The 15,314-nt window shown below is 52.2% G+C and overlaps 2 protein-coding genes across 3 annotated transcripts; one reads left to right on the top strand and one right to left on the bottom strand.

The window, feature by feature from the left end:
* Window positions 1–2,058: 2,058 nt before the first annotated feature.
* Window positions 2,059–13,353, top strand: Shisa5 (shisa family member 5). Of its 2 annotated transcripts, XM_070017629.1 has the most exons (6): window positions 2,059–2,212; window positions 4,754–4,910; window positions 6,509–6,598; window positions 10,948–11,063; window positions 11,404–11,607; window positions 11,788–13,353. In XM_070017629.1, exons 1-6 carry the CDS (start codon window positions 2,149–2,151, stop codon window positions 11,865–11,867), a joined length of 711 nt encoding a protein of 236 aa, XP_069873730.1. In that variant the 5' UTR covers window positions 2,059–2,148; the 3' UTR covers window positions 11,868–13,353. The 2 variants fall into 2 exon arrangements, with proteins under 2 accessions (XP_069873730.1, XP_069873731.1); XM_070017630.1 differs by lacking the exons at window positions 2,059–2,212; window positions 4,754–4,910; window positions 6,509–6,598 and adding an exon at window positions 9,464–9,748.
* Window positions 13,354–13,813: 460 nt separating this feature from the next.
* On the bottom strand, window positions 13,814–15,216 carry Trex1 (three prime repair exonuclease 1). Its single transcript, XM_070017443.1, has 2 exons — window positions 15,141–15,216; window positions 13,814–14,774 (listed from the first exon to the last, which is right to left on the bottom strand). The coding sequence occupies exon 2, from the start codon at window positions 14,765–14,767 to the stop codon at window positions 13,856–13,858; it is 912 nt and encodes a 303-aa protein (XP_069873544.1). The 5' UTR covers window positions 14,768–14,774; window positions 15,141–15,216; the 3' UTR covers window positions 13,814–13,855.
* Between the last annotated feature and the right edge of the window lie 98 nt (window positions 15,217–15,314).

Raw genomic sequence — 15,314 nt, forward strand, 5'->3', positions numbered from 1 at the left:
TCTGTGGCCACAGCTTGTTTCTCTCATATCTAACATTTTTCCATGTAAGGACTTGGAGGCCTTGGGTAATTTAATTGGAGATAAGAGAATCACAAACTTTTCTACCCAGGGCTGACTTTGAACTGCAATCCTCAGATTTCAGCCCTCTGAGTAGTTAGGATGACAGGTGGTAGCCACCAGCAACTAGCTTCCAATTTTTTCTTTTTCTTTCTTTCTTTCTTTCTTTTTTTTTTTGCCATTCCTGGGGCTTGAACTCAGGGCCTAGGCACTGTCCCTGAGCTGCTTTTGCTCAAGGCTAGCACTCTACTACTTGAGCCACAGTGCCACTTCTGGGTCTTTCTGTGTACTGAGAAATCAAACCCAGGGCCGGGCGCTGGTGGCTCACGCCTGTAATCCTAGCTACTCAGGAGGCTGAGATCTGAGGATCTGGGTTCAAAGCTAGCCTGGGCAGGAGAGACCGTGAGACTCCTATCTCCAATAAACCACCAGAAACCCGGAAGTGGCGCTGTAGCTCAAGTGGTAGAGCGCTCGCCTTGAGCTGAAGAGCTGAGGGACAGCGCCCAGGCCGAGTTCAAGCCCCACAACCGACAAAAAAAAAAAAAAAAAGAAATCAAACCCAGGGCTTCATGTAAGCACTCTACCACGAAGCTACATTTCCAGCCCCAAATTTTCCTTTTTTTTTTAAAAATAAAATTTGTGCCGATACGGGGGCTTGAACTCAGGGCCTGGGCACTGTCCCTGAGATTCTTTTTGTTCAAGGCTAGTGCTCTACCACTTGAGCCACACCTCCACTTCCAACTTTTTGATGTATGTGTATTCTTGTGTGTGCTGGTCCTGGGACTTGAATTCAGGTCCTGTCCCTGAGCTTTTCCACTCAAGGTTAGCATTCCACCTGTTTGATCTACAGTGCCACTGCCAGTAGTTCATTGGAGATCAGTCTCTCAAGACTTTCCTGTCCAGGCTGGCTTTGGATTTTCTTGACCCCCAACTTCGGTCGTGGGGCTTGAACTCGGCCCGTATGCAGTCCCTGAGCTCTTCAGCTCAAGTAGAGTACTCCACAGCTCTACTTCCTCCAGGCTGGTATTGAACCGCGATCCTCAGATCTCAGCCTTCTGAGTTGCTACAGGATGACAGGCGTGAACCAGGGGAGTCTTTGGCCCTCAGCTTTCTATGTCCACAGCAAACCCTCCTCACTCCCCAGATGAGAAATGTGGGGACATATAACACTAGGGGAGTAGCCACTGACTCAGTTTCCCACACCCCATGGTAACTCTCACTTCATGTTTTCTGTCTTGAGAATGATATACTGGTTTTTCCAGGTGTAATGGCAGGGGCTGGTGAGAGATCTGGGGCATTAAAAGAACGTTGCATGGGCTGGGAAGGTGGCTGGGAAGGTGGCTCAGTGGTAGAACGTTTGCCTTGCATGCATGAGGCCCTGGGTTCGATTCCTCAGCACCACATACACAGAAAAAGTTGGAAGTGGCGCCGTGGTTCAAGTGGTAGAGCGCTCGCCTTGAGCTGAAGAGCTCAGGGACAGCGCTCAGGCCCAGAGTTCAAGCCCCAGGACTGGTAAAGAAAGAAAGCTGCACCTCCATTTCCTGGCAGAAAACTCTGCCCCCCCCAATTCCAGGGGGTAGGAGCAGCTTACCTGCCCTATGCCAGGAGATAGCACCCCAAGAACCAGCAGTATGGGGTGAAGTGGGGTCCTAGATCACCAGAGAGATGAGGTATCATCTGAGGGATTGGAGGGACAGTGCCCAGACCCTGAGTTCAAGTCCCATGCCCACCACTAACAGCACCAACCACCACCAACAAAGAATCCAATGAGCAGACGTTCACTTTGGGGAGTTGCAGGAGGTTTCTAAGTGTTCCCTGAGAATCACACCCCAAGTTTGGTGGTGGATGGGATGAGGCTTGAGACTGGGAAGGGCAGCGACTTCCCCTCCCCTCCCTCTCCCTCCCAGCTCTCCCTCTCCCTCTCCTCCCCTCCCCTCCCCTCCCCTCCCGGGCGGGGGTTCCGGGAACAGACCAGAGGGCGGGGCGAGGCCAAGCCAGCAGCCAGCAGCTCGGGTCTCCGAGAGACTGCAGCTTCCCTCCTGCCCCGTGCTTCCGGCTGTCTGTCTGTCCATCCTGTCCGTCTGTCAAGCCATGGCTGGGCCGACCCCGGTCCCTGGGATCTGGTGGCTGTGGTTGCTGCTGCTGTCCCTGGGTGGTGAGCCTGGGTGGGGGGCAGGGAGGGAGGGAGGGAGAGGTATCCTGATCCAGGGTTGGGGGGGGGGTGTCTTGAGAGTGAGCTAGGTACCCCAGGCCCTTCTAACAGTGCAGGCCCCCCCCCACAGTGAACTCCACAACAAAGCTATTTTCCAACCTCAGGCTGATCCTCTCTCTCTCTCTCTCTCTCTCTCTCTCCCCCTCCCTCATTGCCCTCCCTGCTCCTCCGGCGTGGGGGGGGGGTGGGGACTAGAACTCACAGCCCGGGGCCAGCAGCACCAAGGCCTGGACACCTCTCAGCCTCCAGGGCCAATCCTCCTTTGGCTGTTGCTCCGGCCCCTGCCTAGCAGCAGCCTCCACCCCCCCCCCACACACACACACTGAGTCTGGCCCCGGGGTTGGGAGTGGACGTCCCTGTTGACAGGATGACTCACTGATGGGAGCGGGGAGGACTGGCTGGGACTGGGGTGGGGGGGCTTTTAGGGGTAGACATTGGAAGAAGCCCCTTTGCCCCAGCCTTTCGGATGAGTCACTTCCTGTAAGCCTCTGGCTGTGTTTCCTGGGAGTGGGGGGCGGGGGGGGGGGACAGACGGGGTACTTGGCAGAGACCTGAAGGACCTGGGTTGGGGGAATGGAAGGGGAACTTAAGCCTCCCCTTTGCCCCTCCCCCCCTTAGAATCACCCCTGGAGTGAGCCCTGGAATGGGAGGGTCCCCTTGATGGTGAAAAGAGTGCTTGTATATTGGGGAAGTCGTGCAGATTCCCCCAATACAAGAGTTTTTGTCCGTCCATCCAGACCTGGGGCTGCAGGCCCAGGTGGGGGTGTTTACCTTGAACCCCCAGCAGCTGGGCCAGGAGAAAAATTGCCTTCAGCTGGCTGAGCTCAAGTCCCTTATCCTGCTCCATGATCAGGCCCAGGCCCAGGCCCCGCCCCTTTTGCTCCTCCACTGATCTTTTCTCCCACAAGTCATTCAGTGGGCTTGCATCTTCTGACTTGGTGACTCCTTTGCAGGCTGGATCTCACCCCGGGCCCTATGCCAAGTCGGCTTCGAGGCTGACACACCTCAAGAGATTGCTCTAGATCCCCTGTAACTTGTGGGCTTTTCGGGATCAGGAATTGCCTGGAGGTTTTGCAAACCTCACAGTAAGCTGGGTGCCTGGTGGCTCACACCTGTCATCTTAGCTACTCGGGAGGCTGAGATGGGAGGATCGCAGTTTAAAGCCAGCCTGGGCAGGAAATCTGTGGGACTCTTGTTTAACTCCAGAATGCACCACCAAAAAGGCAGAAATGGAGGTGTGGCTTCTGGGGTACGATGCTAGCTCTGAGTGGAAAAAAACTCAGGGACAGAACATCATCCAGGCTCTGAGTTCAAGTCCCCGGACCAGCACAAAACAATACCCTGTGGTTGTCCAAAAGCCTGTGTGTTAACTTCCACATTTTTGATGATGGCTTCGGGGCGTCATTGGATGCCACAGAGAATACAGATATTTCCTGTTAAACACTTCCTGCTGCACACCCAGCCCTGAACAAATGCTTTCTGTAGCTCTTGGGCAACAGGGTTACTGTGAGTCTGCCAGGATCCAGCCTGATGGGAAAGGGCCATCTTGTGAGGATCATGACCCCAGAGTTAGGTCCAGCAGATGAGTGAAGAGAAAGAAAGGACAAAATACTGGACAGGTGTGCAAGCTCCTTGCACGTTTGGTGTGTGAGTATTCAGTTATGTATGTAGGAATCCAGTATGGCACTTTCTGGAGGAGGTAGCTTGGAATATGAACCTTGAAGATGAACTGGATGGCTGGGAAGGTGGCTGAGTGGTAGAGTGCTTGCCTAGCATGCACGAAGACCCGGGTTCGATTCCTCAGTACCACACACACAGAAAAAAATCAGAAGTGGCGCTGTGGCTCAAGTGGTAGAACGCTAGCCTTGAGTACAGAGAGGCTCAGGGACAGTGCCCAGGCCCTGAGTTCAAGCCCCAGGACTGGTACCAAAAACAAAAATGTGGAGGTGCAGGTTGGAGATGAGAAAATTCAAGAGTAGGGCACAATGGGGCTGGATCGATGGCTCACGCCTCTTTCTATGTATCTGGTACCCAACTTGCGGGGTGTGGGGAGGAGAACCCTAGGTTTGAACTCAGGGCCTGGTTGCTGTCCCTGAACCTTTACAGTGAGCCACCATGTCACTTCTGGTCTTCTGATGGGTCATTGGAGATAAGACTTTCCTGCCTCAGCTGGCCTTGAACTGCGATCCTCAGATCTCAGCCTCCTGAGTAGCTGGGATGACAGAGATGAGCTACCTGCACCTGGCCTTTGGATATGATGTTAAAGCAATGAGGAGAGCTCCAAGGGCAGAGGGTGGCTGAGTCAGACCGGCATGAAGAGAGAAGAGCCGCCCCTCCTTCTAAGGGCATCTCTCTGTGGCCTAGAGAGGGCAAAGCTGGACGGAGGGACGCTGGACCGTTGAGGACAAGGCTGTCCTTATTAATGTGTGGTGAGTGTGCAGGTGCATGGGCAGAGCCTGATCCTGTGTGTTTTTCTTCTTCTAGCCCATGGTGAGATGTGTTTGAAGTTTGGTGGCGACAACCAAATCGTGGAGTCTTGTCCTGATTTCTGCTGTGGTTCCTGCGCTCATCAGTATTGCTGTTCTGATGTACTGAAGAAGTTCGAGGGGAACGAGGAATTATGTGGTATGACGAAGGCCAGGTAGGTACTTTTTAAATTTTTATTTTGCCAAGCCTGGGGCTTGAACTCAGGGCCCTAAGCACTGTCCCTGAGCTGCTTTGGTTCAAGGCTAGTGCTCTACCACTTGAGCCACAGCGCCACTTCTGACTCTTTCTGTGTATGTAGTACTGAGGAATCGAACCCAGGGCTTCATGCATGCTAGACAAACACTCTTACCACTGAGCCACACTCTCAGCCAAGCTCAGGCCTTTCCCAAGAGGATTTACATGGCTTCTGCCTGGGATATGAACACCAAAGTCACCTTGGCCTAATTGCAGAGCTGAAGATGATGAAAAGTGAAGTCTGTTGAGTCAGTGTCTTCCTTCCTTTGAGATACAGCTTTTTTGGGGACCATCAGAGACTCTTCATCTGCTGGGTTGTGGGTCTAATTCCTGTTCCTTTGACTTCTTGGTTACCTCCTGAAATTTCTAGAAGTCCTTCTTCAGCCGCTATAACTAGCTGATAGTTCCCCAACACACACACCAAAAGAGAATGAACTAAGGTGCCAGGTTTATCTACAGGATCTTTGTTTTTTGTTTTGTTTTGTTTTTGTCGGTCATGGGGCTTGAACTCTGGGCCTGGGTGCTGTCCCTCAGCTCTTCAGCTCAAGGCCAGTGCTCTACCACTTGAGCCACAGCACCACTTCCGGTTTCCTGAGTGGTTTAGTGGACATTAGAGTCGCACAGACTTTTCCTTCCCCAGGGCTGGCTTTGAACCACGATCCTCAGATCTCAGCCTCCTGAGTAGCTAGGGTGACAGGCGTGAGCCACCGGTGCCCAACTCTCCCGGATCTTTGTACCCCCATCTCCATCTTTGTATTCTCCATTGCTATCCAGTATCTTCACACTGATTTTTTTTTTAATTTTTGGATAGTACTGGGGTTTGAACTCAGTAGTTGCTTCCCTCCTTTCTTCCCTCCCTTCTTCCCTTCCTCCCTTCCTTCCTTCCTTCCTTCCTTCCTTCCTTCCTTCCTTCCTTCCTTCCTTCTTCCCTTCCTTCCTTCTTTCTTTCCTTCCTTCTTTCTTTCCTTCCGCCCTTCCCTTCCCTTCTCTTCTTCTTCCTTTCCTCCTTCCCTCTCTTCCTACCTTCTCCAGAATCAGAGCTTGATCTCAGGGCCTTACACTTGCTTACTTACCTTTTGTTCTACCATGTAAACCATGCCTCCAGCCCAGTTTTTTGCTGGTTATTTTGGAGATGAAATCTCACAGACTCTTTGTTTCCCCTTTTTTTGCCTTTTATAATCCTTTGGACCTCAGAGCCTCCTGAGTAGCTAATGCTCCTGGGCCATGAGCCACTGGCACTTGGCTCTTGTGTGTGTTCTGTGTTGTTCCTTTTTTTTTTTTTTTTTTTTTTTGGTCCTGTCCTGGGATTTGAACTCAGGGTCTGGGCACTGTCCTCAAGCTTCTTTTTGCTCAAGGCTAGCACTCTTACCATTTGAGCCACAGCGCCATGTCTGGCTTTTTTCTATTGATGTGGTGCGGAGGAATCGAACCCAGGGCTTCATGCATGCTAGACGAGCACTCTACCACTGAGCCACCTTCCCAGAACCTCATGGGTGAAATTTTCTTTCCTCTTGACAGTGCATCCAACTCCACAGAGCCAATGGAACAGGTGGGCGTGGCAATGAGGTTTGGATCCAGCTATGACAGTGATGACAACACCATGCCAGAGTAAGCTGAAGTCTCTATGTAGGTGATGTCTATGTTGTTAGCATGATGGGGGGGGGACGGGAGGAGGTACAGGTGATGCCTATATCAACTGGGATGGTTCAGAGTGGTTGAGATTGGGTCTCAGGGAAACTCACCGTGTCTTCCCACTGGGACCTTTGATCCTCCTACGTGGAGACTCCATCATCTTTCTGTGGGTGAGGAAAGTGACTGTGGAGAGGGCTGAGGGCCGAAGGGCCAGGGGTAGGGATAGGGTCAATATTGACATAGGCAATGTAGAAGGGACAGGTGGTAGGACTGGAGACATGGATCATGTGGCTCACGCCTGTAATCCCAGCTACTCAGGAGGCTGAGATCTGAGGATCATGGTTCAAAGCCATTCCGGGCAGTAAAGACTGTGAGACTCTTATCTCTAATAAACCACCAGAAAACAGGAAGTGGTGCTGTGGCTCATGTGGTAGAGTGCTGGCCTTGAACAAAAGAATCTCAGGACAGTGCCCAGGCCCTGAGTTCAAGCCCCAGAACTGGCAAAAAAAAAAAAAAAAAAAAAAAAAAAAAAAAGCCTTCCAGCAAATCTGAGCCTCCAAAGGAGCTAAAATTATAGGTGTGAATCTCTGGTTTCCTGCCTAATTTTTTTCCCACCAGTCCTTGGGCTTAACTCTGGGTCTAGGGGGCTGTCCCTGAGCTTTTTAGCTCAAGCCTGGTACTCTACCACTTGAGCCACAGCTGCTCTACTTCTGGCCTCCTCCTCCTCCTCCTCCTCCTCCTCCTCCTCCTCCTCCTCCTCCTCCTCCTCCTCCTCCTCCTCCTCCTCCTCCTCCTCCTCCTCCTCCTCCTCCTCCTCCTCCCCCCCTCCTCCTCCTCCTCCTCCTCCTCCTCCTCCTCCTCCTCCTCCTCCTCCTCCTCCTCCTCCTCCTCCCTCCTCCTCCTCCTCCTCCTCCGATTCATTGGAGAGAAGAGTCTCATGGACTTTCCTGCCAGGGCTGGCTTGGAACTGTGATCCTCAGATCTCAGCCTCCTGAGTGGCTAGGATGACAGGTGTGAACCACCAGCAGCCGGCTTCCAGCCTATATATATTTTTTTTGGGGGGGGGGTCTGGTCGTGGGGCCTGAACTCTGGGCATGGGCGCTGTCCCTTAGATCTTCAGTTCATTCGTACTGACTCCAAGCTATGATCTGTTAGGGTGGTGAGTGAGTGAGTGTGTGTGTGTGTGTGTGTGTGTGTGTGTGTGTGTCTGTGTGTGTAAAGAGAGGGAGAGTGTGTGTGAGAGAGAGAAAAGAGAGAGACAGAGAGAGAGAGAGAGTGGGGCTTGAATTTAGGATTTGGGTGCTGTCCCTGAGCATGTTTTTCAAAGCTAGAACTCTACCCACTTGAGTTTCACTTCCAGCTTTTTGTTGGGTCATTGGAGAGACCTTGTATGTGTGTGTGCGCGCGTGTGTGTGCGCGCGCGCGTGTGTGTGTGTGTGTGTGTGTGTGTGTGTTAGGCTGGAGGATATCAGACCATGTGTGAGTGTGTGTGAGACAGACAGAGACAAAGACCAAGAGAGAGAGAGAGAGAGAGAGAGAGAGAGTCTGTCAGTCTGTCCTAGGGCTTGAATTTAGGATTTGGGTGCTGTCCCTGAGCATGTTTTTCAAAGCTAGAACTCTACCCACTTGAGTTTCACTTCCAGCTTTTTGTTGGGTCATTGGAGATCAGTCTCTTGGATATTCCTGACTTGGGCTGGCTTCAAATGGTGATTCTCAGATCTCAGCGTCCTTCTGAGTAGCTAGGATAACAAGCTTGTGCCACTGACACCAGCTGATGCTGTTTCTTCTCTTTCTTTCTTTCTTTCCTTCTTTCTTTCTTTCTTTCTTTCTTTTTGCCAGTCTTGAGGCTTGAACTCAATGAATGCTGTCCCTGGGAGCTACTTTGTGTTCAAAGCTAGCATTCTACAACTTGAGCTCGAGGTCACTTCTAGTTTTTCAGTGGTTCATTGGGGATAAGAGTCTCAAGGGGGACTTTTCTGCCTGGGCTGGCTTTGATCTGGGATTCTCAGATCTCAGCCTCCTGAGTAGCTAGGATTACTGGTGTGAGCTACCAGTGCCCATACTCTGAGCTTTTTTTTGTTGTTGTTCAAGGCTAGCGCTTTACAACTTGAGCCACAGCTCCTTTTCCAGGTTTGTTTGTTTGTTTTGGCAGTTGAACTCTGGGCCCTGGGCCACTGTCCCTGAGCTCTTCAGCTCAAGGCTGAGAGCTCTACCACTTGAGCCACAGTGCCACTTTCTAGTTTTCTGGGGGTTCATTGGAGATAAGAGTCCCATGGACTTTGCTGCCAGGGCTGGCTTCGAACCTTGTGATCCTTAGATCTCAGCCTCCTGAGTAGCTCAGATGACAGACCTGAGCCACCATAGCCCAGCTTTTTTTTTTTTTTTTTTTTTAATTTGTTGGAGATCCAAATCTCACAGATTTTCTTGCCCAGGGCTGGCTTTGAATCACGATCCTCCGATCTCAGCCTCCTGAGGTGGTGCTGTGGTACATTGTACCTTAAATCAGATAGAAAAGCAGCCATGAGAAAGTAGAGAACCCACATTCTGAGTGGTGGAATGCTGGAGTCTTTAATGTAGCGCTCTGTAGAAGGCCAATTACAAAGATCTGCAGCCCCTAACATAGCTTGCCCCAAGCTTTTAAATATAAAGGCTACTTGTTTGGTGGAGACCAAGCCTTAGCAAAGCATAAACACCACCCTAGGAGCTGGGCATCTACAATTCAAAGGATGATTTATCTCACCTTTAGTCCTAGGAGCTTGGTAGATTAGCCCCTTATCTCCTGGCCAGGCTCCTAGATATCTGTTAAACCAACAGCCCCCAGCACTGGGTGGGGAGTGGGGGGGATAGCTGTGACTCAGTTTCCCCATTAGTTTGAGTCGTGAGGCTGATGGGAGCCCTTGGCACCCAGTTAAGGCTGTGTCTTTAAGAGAGAGGCTGCTGGTCTTATGTGTGTGTTCGTGTGTTTGTCCTTCCTGCCTCTGACGTCAGACGTGGGCAGGACCCAAGGAGAGATTAGCTTTCCTTTTCTCTGAAAGGGGTGGAGATTGTGACTGGGGCTTCTGATGGGAAGAGGGGAAGTCTGGGGGGTGCCAGAGGTCCCTGGGTGAAGGTGGAGGCTGAGATGGGGTAAGAAAGGGGAAGTGGGTGGAGGAAAAGGGGGAGGCTGGAGAGTTGGTGATCCAAGTTCTACGGAGAAGCTAGGGAGAGCTGGGCCTGGCCCAGCTTCTAGTCACTGAACCTGTCTTTCCGATCTCTTAGGCCAGTGACTGTTTAGTCCTATGGTTCTGTTGTGAACCTACTGGTAGGTGTTAGGTCCTGTTTGGGGGGGAGCTTGCTGTGTGCTTTTGATCGTGGACTTTGGGGTAGCCTTCAAGTCTGTCCTTTGGTTGGGGGTGGGGGTGAGGGGAGGCTGGTAAGATACTGAGAGCTAGAAGCCCTGTTTTTGGGGGGGAGTGGGGTGGGGTGAGGCAGACATTTATTCTGACCCCAATAGCTAACAAGTCTCCTAAAGGAGACTTTCTCTTTAGGGGGGGAATGGTGGTATCAGTACTGGGGCCTTGAACTCAGGGCCTGAACTCTATCCCTTAGCTTTTTGTGTGTGTGTGTGGGTCGTGGGGCTTGAACTCTGGGCTTAGGCGCTGTCCCTGCGCTCTTCAGCTCAAGGTGAGCGCTCTACCGCTTGAGCCACAGCACCACTTCTGGTTTTTCTAGTGGTTAATTGGAGATATGAGTCTCATGGAGCTTTCTGCCCAGGCTGGCTTTGAACTGTGATCCTTAGATCTCAACCTCCTGAGTAGCTGGGATTATAGTCATGAACCACCAGCCACCCCCAAATAAATCCATTTTCTTTCTTTTCTTCCCCCACCCGTCTTAGAGCTTGAACTCAGGGCCTGGGCACTGTCTGTCCCTTGAATTTTGGCTCAAGGTTTGCCTGGTGCAGTGGTTCACACGTGTCATCCTACTTAGGAAGCTGAGATCTGAGGATCACTGTTCGGAGCCAGCCCATGCTGAAAAGTCCCTCAGACTCTTATCTCCAATGAACCACTCAAAAACCGTAAGTGGAGCTGTGGCTCAAAGTAGTAGATTCCAAGCCTTAAGCAAAAGCAATCAGGGACAGTGCTCAGGCTCTGAGTTCGAGTCCCATGAATGAGAGGGAGAAAAAAAAGGCTAGCATCTAGCATTCTACCTCTTGAGCCACAGTTCTACTCTATAGGTACCAGGAAGTTGTTGTGTCTGTATGGAGGACCAGAGGGGTCCCCAGGGTGCGGTTGTAGGCTGGACTACTGGGCCCCCAAAGCCCTGAGTCATGACTGGGTCTTTGGCAGGTTTGGAGCGACGATTGCCATTGGCCTGACCATCTTGGTACTGTTTGTGGTCACCATTATTGTCTGCTTTACCTGCTCCTGCTGCTGTTTGTATAAGATGTGTCGGCGACCCCGTCGTAAGTAGCCCCCCTCCTCCCCCAATCCCCACTCCTGGTCCTACTTTGTGCCTCCTTTATGTGCAGGTAACCCGCCTCCCCACTATACACCTAGGCCTGGACACTGCCCCTGAGTTGCTTTTGCTCAAGGCTTAGCACTCTACCACCTGAGACACAGTGCCACTTCTGGCTTTTTTCTGTGATTCATTGGCGAGAAGAGTCTCTTGGAACTTTCCTGCCTAGGCTGGCTGTAAACTGTGATTGATCTTCAGCTCCCAGCCTCCTGAGTAGCTGGGATTATAGGCATGCGTCACTAGAGCTGGTCTACTAGCGGGTCTTGATTGGAATTCTTTCTCCACAGCCATCGTGACTACCACCACAGCAACCACGGTGGTGCATGCTCCGTATCCTCAGCCCCCAAATGTGCCTCCTAGCTATCCAGGACCCACATACCAGGGCTACCAGCCTATGCCACCCCAACCAACAGCACCTTACCCAGCACAGTATCCACCCCCCTACCCAGCCCAGCCTATGGGCCCACCGGCCTACCACGAGACCTTGGCTGGTAAGTACTTCTGTGAATCTATGGTGCCCCTCTCCCCTTGCTGACCCTCACCCCCTCATGCCCTGCCTGCCCTGTCCCTCAGGGAATCCATCTTATGGTACCTCATTGAATAGGCTTCTGCCCTCTTCTGCTAGCCCGCCCACCCTGCCCTCCACCAATCAGTGTTCTCTCTGCTTTCAGGAGGTGCGGCCGTGCCCTATCCTACCAGCCAGCCTCCTTACAACCCAGCCTACATGAACCCCCCAAAGGCAGCCCCCTGATCAACGTTTCTGGCTGCCACTCAATTACCATCATGCTGCGCAGGTGTATGTGTGTGAGTGCGTGGTATACGCAGGTTCCCCATTGGCCTGTGTGAGATGTGAGCCCTGTCTAGATTGGTGGCTTCTTCTGATGCTCACTAGGTGCCGACCAATCCTTGCCCGAATAGGGCGGGACCAAACTTTTTATTTTTTTTATTGTTATTTTTTTTCTTCTTTTCTACTTGAAATGAATGCTTTCCTGCAATCACAAGCAAATTCAGAGATTGGGGAGTACTGGAAGGTATTTTCGAACTCACCCCAGAGTGACCAGGATAGCACAGTTTTCTTTTTTGTGAGTACTTTTGCACATATCCTGGTTTGAGGAATTGGCCTGTTGCTACTTGAGGCCCATATCCGCCCCCCCCTTCCCCAGGATTTGGGGTGCTCTTTGTTAAATCTGAGCCATGAGGCAGGCAGGTAGGGAAAGTTGAAGCTCAATGCTTTAGGCAAATGTCCTCTTATATACAAAAGCCCGGATCATGCTTAAATGGGGGTCAGCTAGTTCCTTATGGCAAAAACCTCCGGCCAGGGGTCCACCCAACCCAGATGGCTGTCTCTTTGAATTGTCCCTGTGTCCTCTCTGGGTCATAGTCCTGGCCACAGGGAAGTTTGCTTGCCTGACCTCTGCTATAGGTGAGCAATAGGAGGAGCTATTACCACCAACACACTCAGCTTTCTACCCTGCAGTGTTATTTTTACTTTTAGCCAAACATTTTTGCCTGTTTTTTTTTTTTTTTTTTTTTGCTCCTTTTTTTGGTCGTGGGGCTTGAACTCTGGGCCTGGGCGCTGTCCTTCAGCTCTTCAGCTCAAGGCGAGCGCTCTACCACTTGAGCCACAGCACCCCTTCTGGTTTTCTAGTGATTCATTGAAGAGAAGAGTCTCAAGGACTTTCCTGCCCGGGCTGGATGCTCAGATCTCAGCCTCCTGAGTAGCTAGGATGACAGGTGTGAGCCACCAGTGTCTGGCCTTGTTTTCTGTTTTTAAAATGTGTGGATCACTGGGCTGGGAAGGTGGCTTAGTGGTAGACTGCTTGCCTAGCATGCAGGAAGCCCTGGATTCCATTCCTCAGTACCACATACACAGAAAAGGCTGGAAGTAGGGCTGTGGCTCTAGTGGTAGAGTGTCAGCCTTGAGCACAAAAGTTCAGGGACAGCACCTAAACCCTGAGTTCAAGCCCCAAGCCTGACACAAAACAAAGCATCCAACTCCTGTCTTACAGCCTAGAGATTGTCCTGGCAGTAGGGACACCAGAGTTCAAGGACTGTCTTGATTATAGGCAGGGGTGCAGGGCCTGGGTAGAAGCTCTGACCCAGGCACCATGAATACCTCGGTGATTCCTGTCCTGAAAAATGTCTCACCAGCTGTCTTAGCTTTGTATCGTTCGTGTGTTTCCAACAGTCTAGATTCTTGCCTCCTGGTTTATAAATAAATGCAATCGTTTTTGGAACTGCTGTCCCTTTTCTTCAGAGCCCTGGCTGCGGGGTCGGGGCCTTCGGCTGAGTAGTTTGCGTGTGTACGGTTTGGATTTCTTGACTTTTCTCCTCATCTTGGGCTGAGAGCTTTGCTCTTCCACTTGCAGAGCGAGAAGAGATGATAAATACCGTGAAAAACCTAAGACCCCTGGAGCTGGGAAGGTGGCTTAGTGGTAAAGTACTCGCCCAGCATGCATGAAGGCCTGGGTTCGATCCCTGTATCACATACACAGAAATAAGCCAGATGTGGCATTGTGGCCTCAAGTGGTAGGGTGCTAGCCTTGAGTGAAAGTAATTCAGGGACAGTGCCCAGGCCCTGAGTTCAAGCCCCAGCACTGGCAAAACCAAAACCAAACCCAAAACCCTGAATAGGAGAGTGTGTAGTGGGGTAAAGGCCCAGACTAGGAGGAAAGGCAAGTAGACTATTCAGTGCTGTTTTGAGAGTCTCTTTTTATTCATCAGCTTTTTCTTCTTGGCCTATTGCTCTGGAGTGGCTCGGGTAAGCCCATACAGTGTGGCCACTGCCAAGGTCAAGAAGGCTAACAGGCCCAGGGGAACCAACAGTCCCTCTTCCAATGTGTCTCCAGAGACCTTGATTGGAGGAAGAACTTTGGCACTCTTATTCCTGCTAGGGCTGATGTTTCCGGTTTTGGCCAGTGGCTCAGTGGCTGATCTAGCAGATTGACTTAGCTGAAGCTCATACATGGGCTTGATGGTGCTGAAGGGTCTCGAGTGAGTATCCACCCATTGCAGCAGGGCCTGTGGCTTCCACTGGCAGATACTAAGCAGAGTTAGCACATCGCCCTCCGCCATGTGGGAGTCTGTCGGGGCCTGTCCATACAGGCGGGTGTAGATGCTGCCCAGGCTGTAACTCTTCCTCGGGCCACGCTCTGCAGGGCTGCTAGCTTGTTCCAGGGCCTTCATGGCAGCCATACTGTCCACACAGAAAGCACCGTCTAGAGCATCAGCCACGCCCAGCATAGCCAGCTCTGCTTGGAGTAGAGGAAAGTCGTAGCGATCACCATTGTGCGCCACAAAGCACCAGGGCTGTGGCTGGCGCCGCAGGAAAGCTAGCAGCAAGATGGCCAGGTTGTCATCGAAGCGCTGTCGTCTGTGTGCTGCCAGATCAGCGGTGGTCAGGCCGGTGATCTCACTGGCACCTGGGCTACAGGCCTTTCCTGGAGCCACACACAGGGAGAGTTTGTCCACCACGCGGGGGAACGGGGGTGGCTGTCCCCTGGAAGTAGGGGTGCTCTCCAGGGCCCTTCTGTGGACAGCCAGCATGCACAGCTCTGTGATCTTGGGCTGGGAGAAGGGCAGGCCAGTGGCTTCCAGATCTAAGAAGATGAGGGTCTGCATGGGGCCAGGGCGGGAGGCCTGCCCGTCCATGATGAACCTAGGGCATGAGTTATGGGGAGGGGGTGTGAACATGAATGCCAATGGGATGAGCAAAAGCGGGAACCGGGAATGTGGCTTAGTTGGGAGAGTGTTTGCCTCGCATGCATGAAGCCCTGGGTTCGATTCCTTAGCACCATCTATGTAGCAAAAGCCAGATCCCCAAGCTCCTGTGCCCAGGCTAAGGACCGGAAGTGGGAGAAGAGTGGGGGTAGTTTTCATAAAGGGACAAGCATTCTCCCATGGGGGGGGGGGCTCCCCCCTCTCCCTAGGGGTTTGGCCTCTCCCCTAGTGCCCACCGAGACCAGGGTAGGGGAGCCCATGGCCTTTCTGTCCTGCTCTACTTCTCAGGGGTGTTCCAACTTACCCAAGCAGGCCAGATGGCAATGACTGGAGCCGCCACTCCTCGGAGCCGTCCCTCGACTGACAGCAGTGGCAGGAAATGAAACTGACTGGATGCGTCTACGGGCAAGGCCCCGCCCTCCTGCCCGGATGCCCCTCCCTCCCTCCCATCTGCCGCCGGGCCACCCCCTCCCACACC

Source organism: Dipodomys merriami, unplaced genomic scaffold (genome assembly GCF_024711535.1).
Source record: "Dipodomys merriami isolate MVZ:Mamm:240054 unplaced genomic scaffold, mDipMer1.0.p SCAF_125, whole genome shotgun sequence".
Classification (NCBI taxonomy): domain Eukaryota; kingdom Metazoa; phylum Chordata; class Mammalia; order Rodentia; family Heteromyidae; genus Dipodomys; species Dipodomys merriami.

What these genes read in the sequence shown, in the direction of transcription:
- Trex1 (XM_070017443.1), bottom strand. Translation starts at nt 14,767, where the DNA reads ATGGACGGGCAGGCCTCCCGCCCTGGCCCCATGCAGACCCTCATCTTC.
- Shisa5 (XM_070017629.1), top strand. Translation starts at nt 2,149, where the DNA reads ATGGCTGGGCCGACCCCGGTCCCTGGGATCTGGTGGCTGTGGTTGCTG. An exon ending in GCTGCTGCTGTCCCTGGGTG is followed by an intron (nt 2,213 to 4,753) that starts GTGAGCCTGGGT and finishes TTCTTCTTCTAG; the next exon opens with CCCATGGTGAGATGTGTTTG. An exon ending in CTACCACGAGACCTTGGCTG is followed by an intron (nt 11,608 to 11,787) that starts GTAAGTACTTCT and finishes CTCTGCTTTCAG; the next exon opens with GAGGTGCGGCCGTGCCCTAT.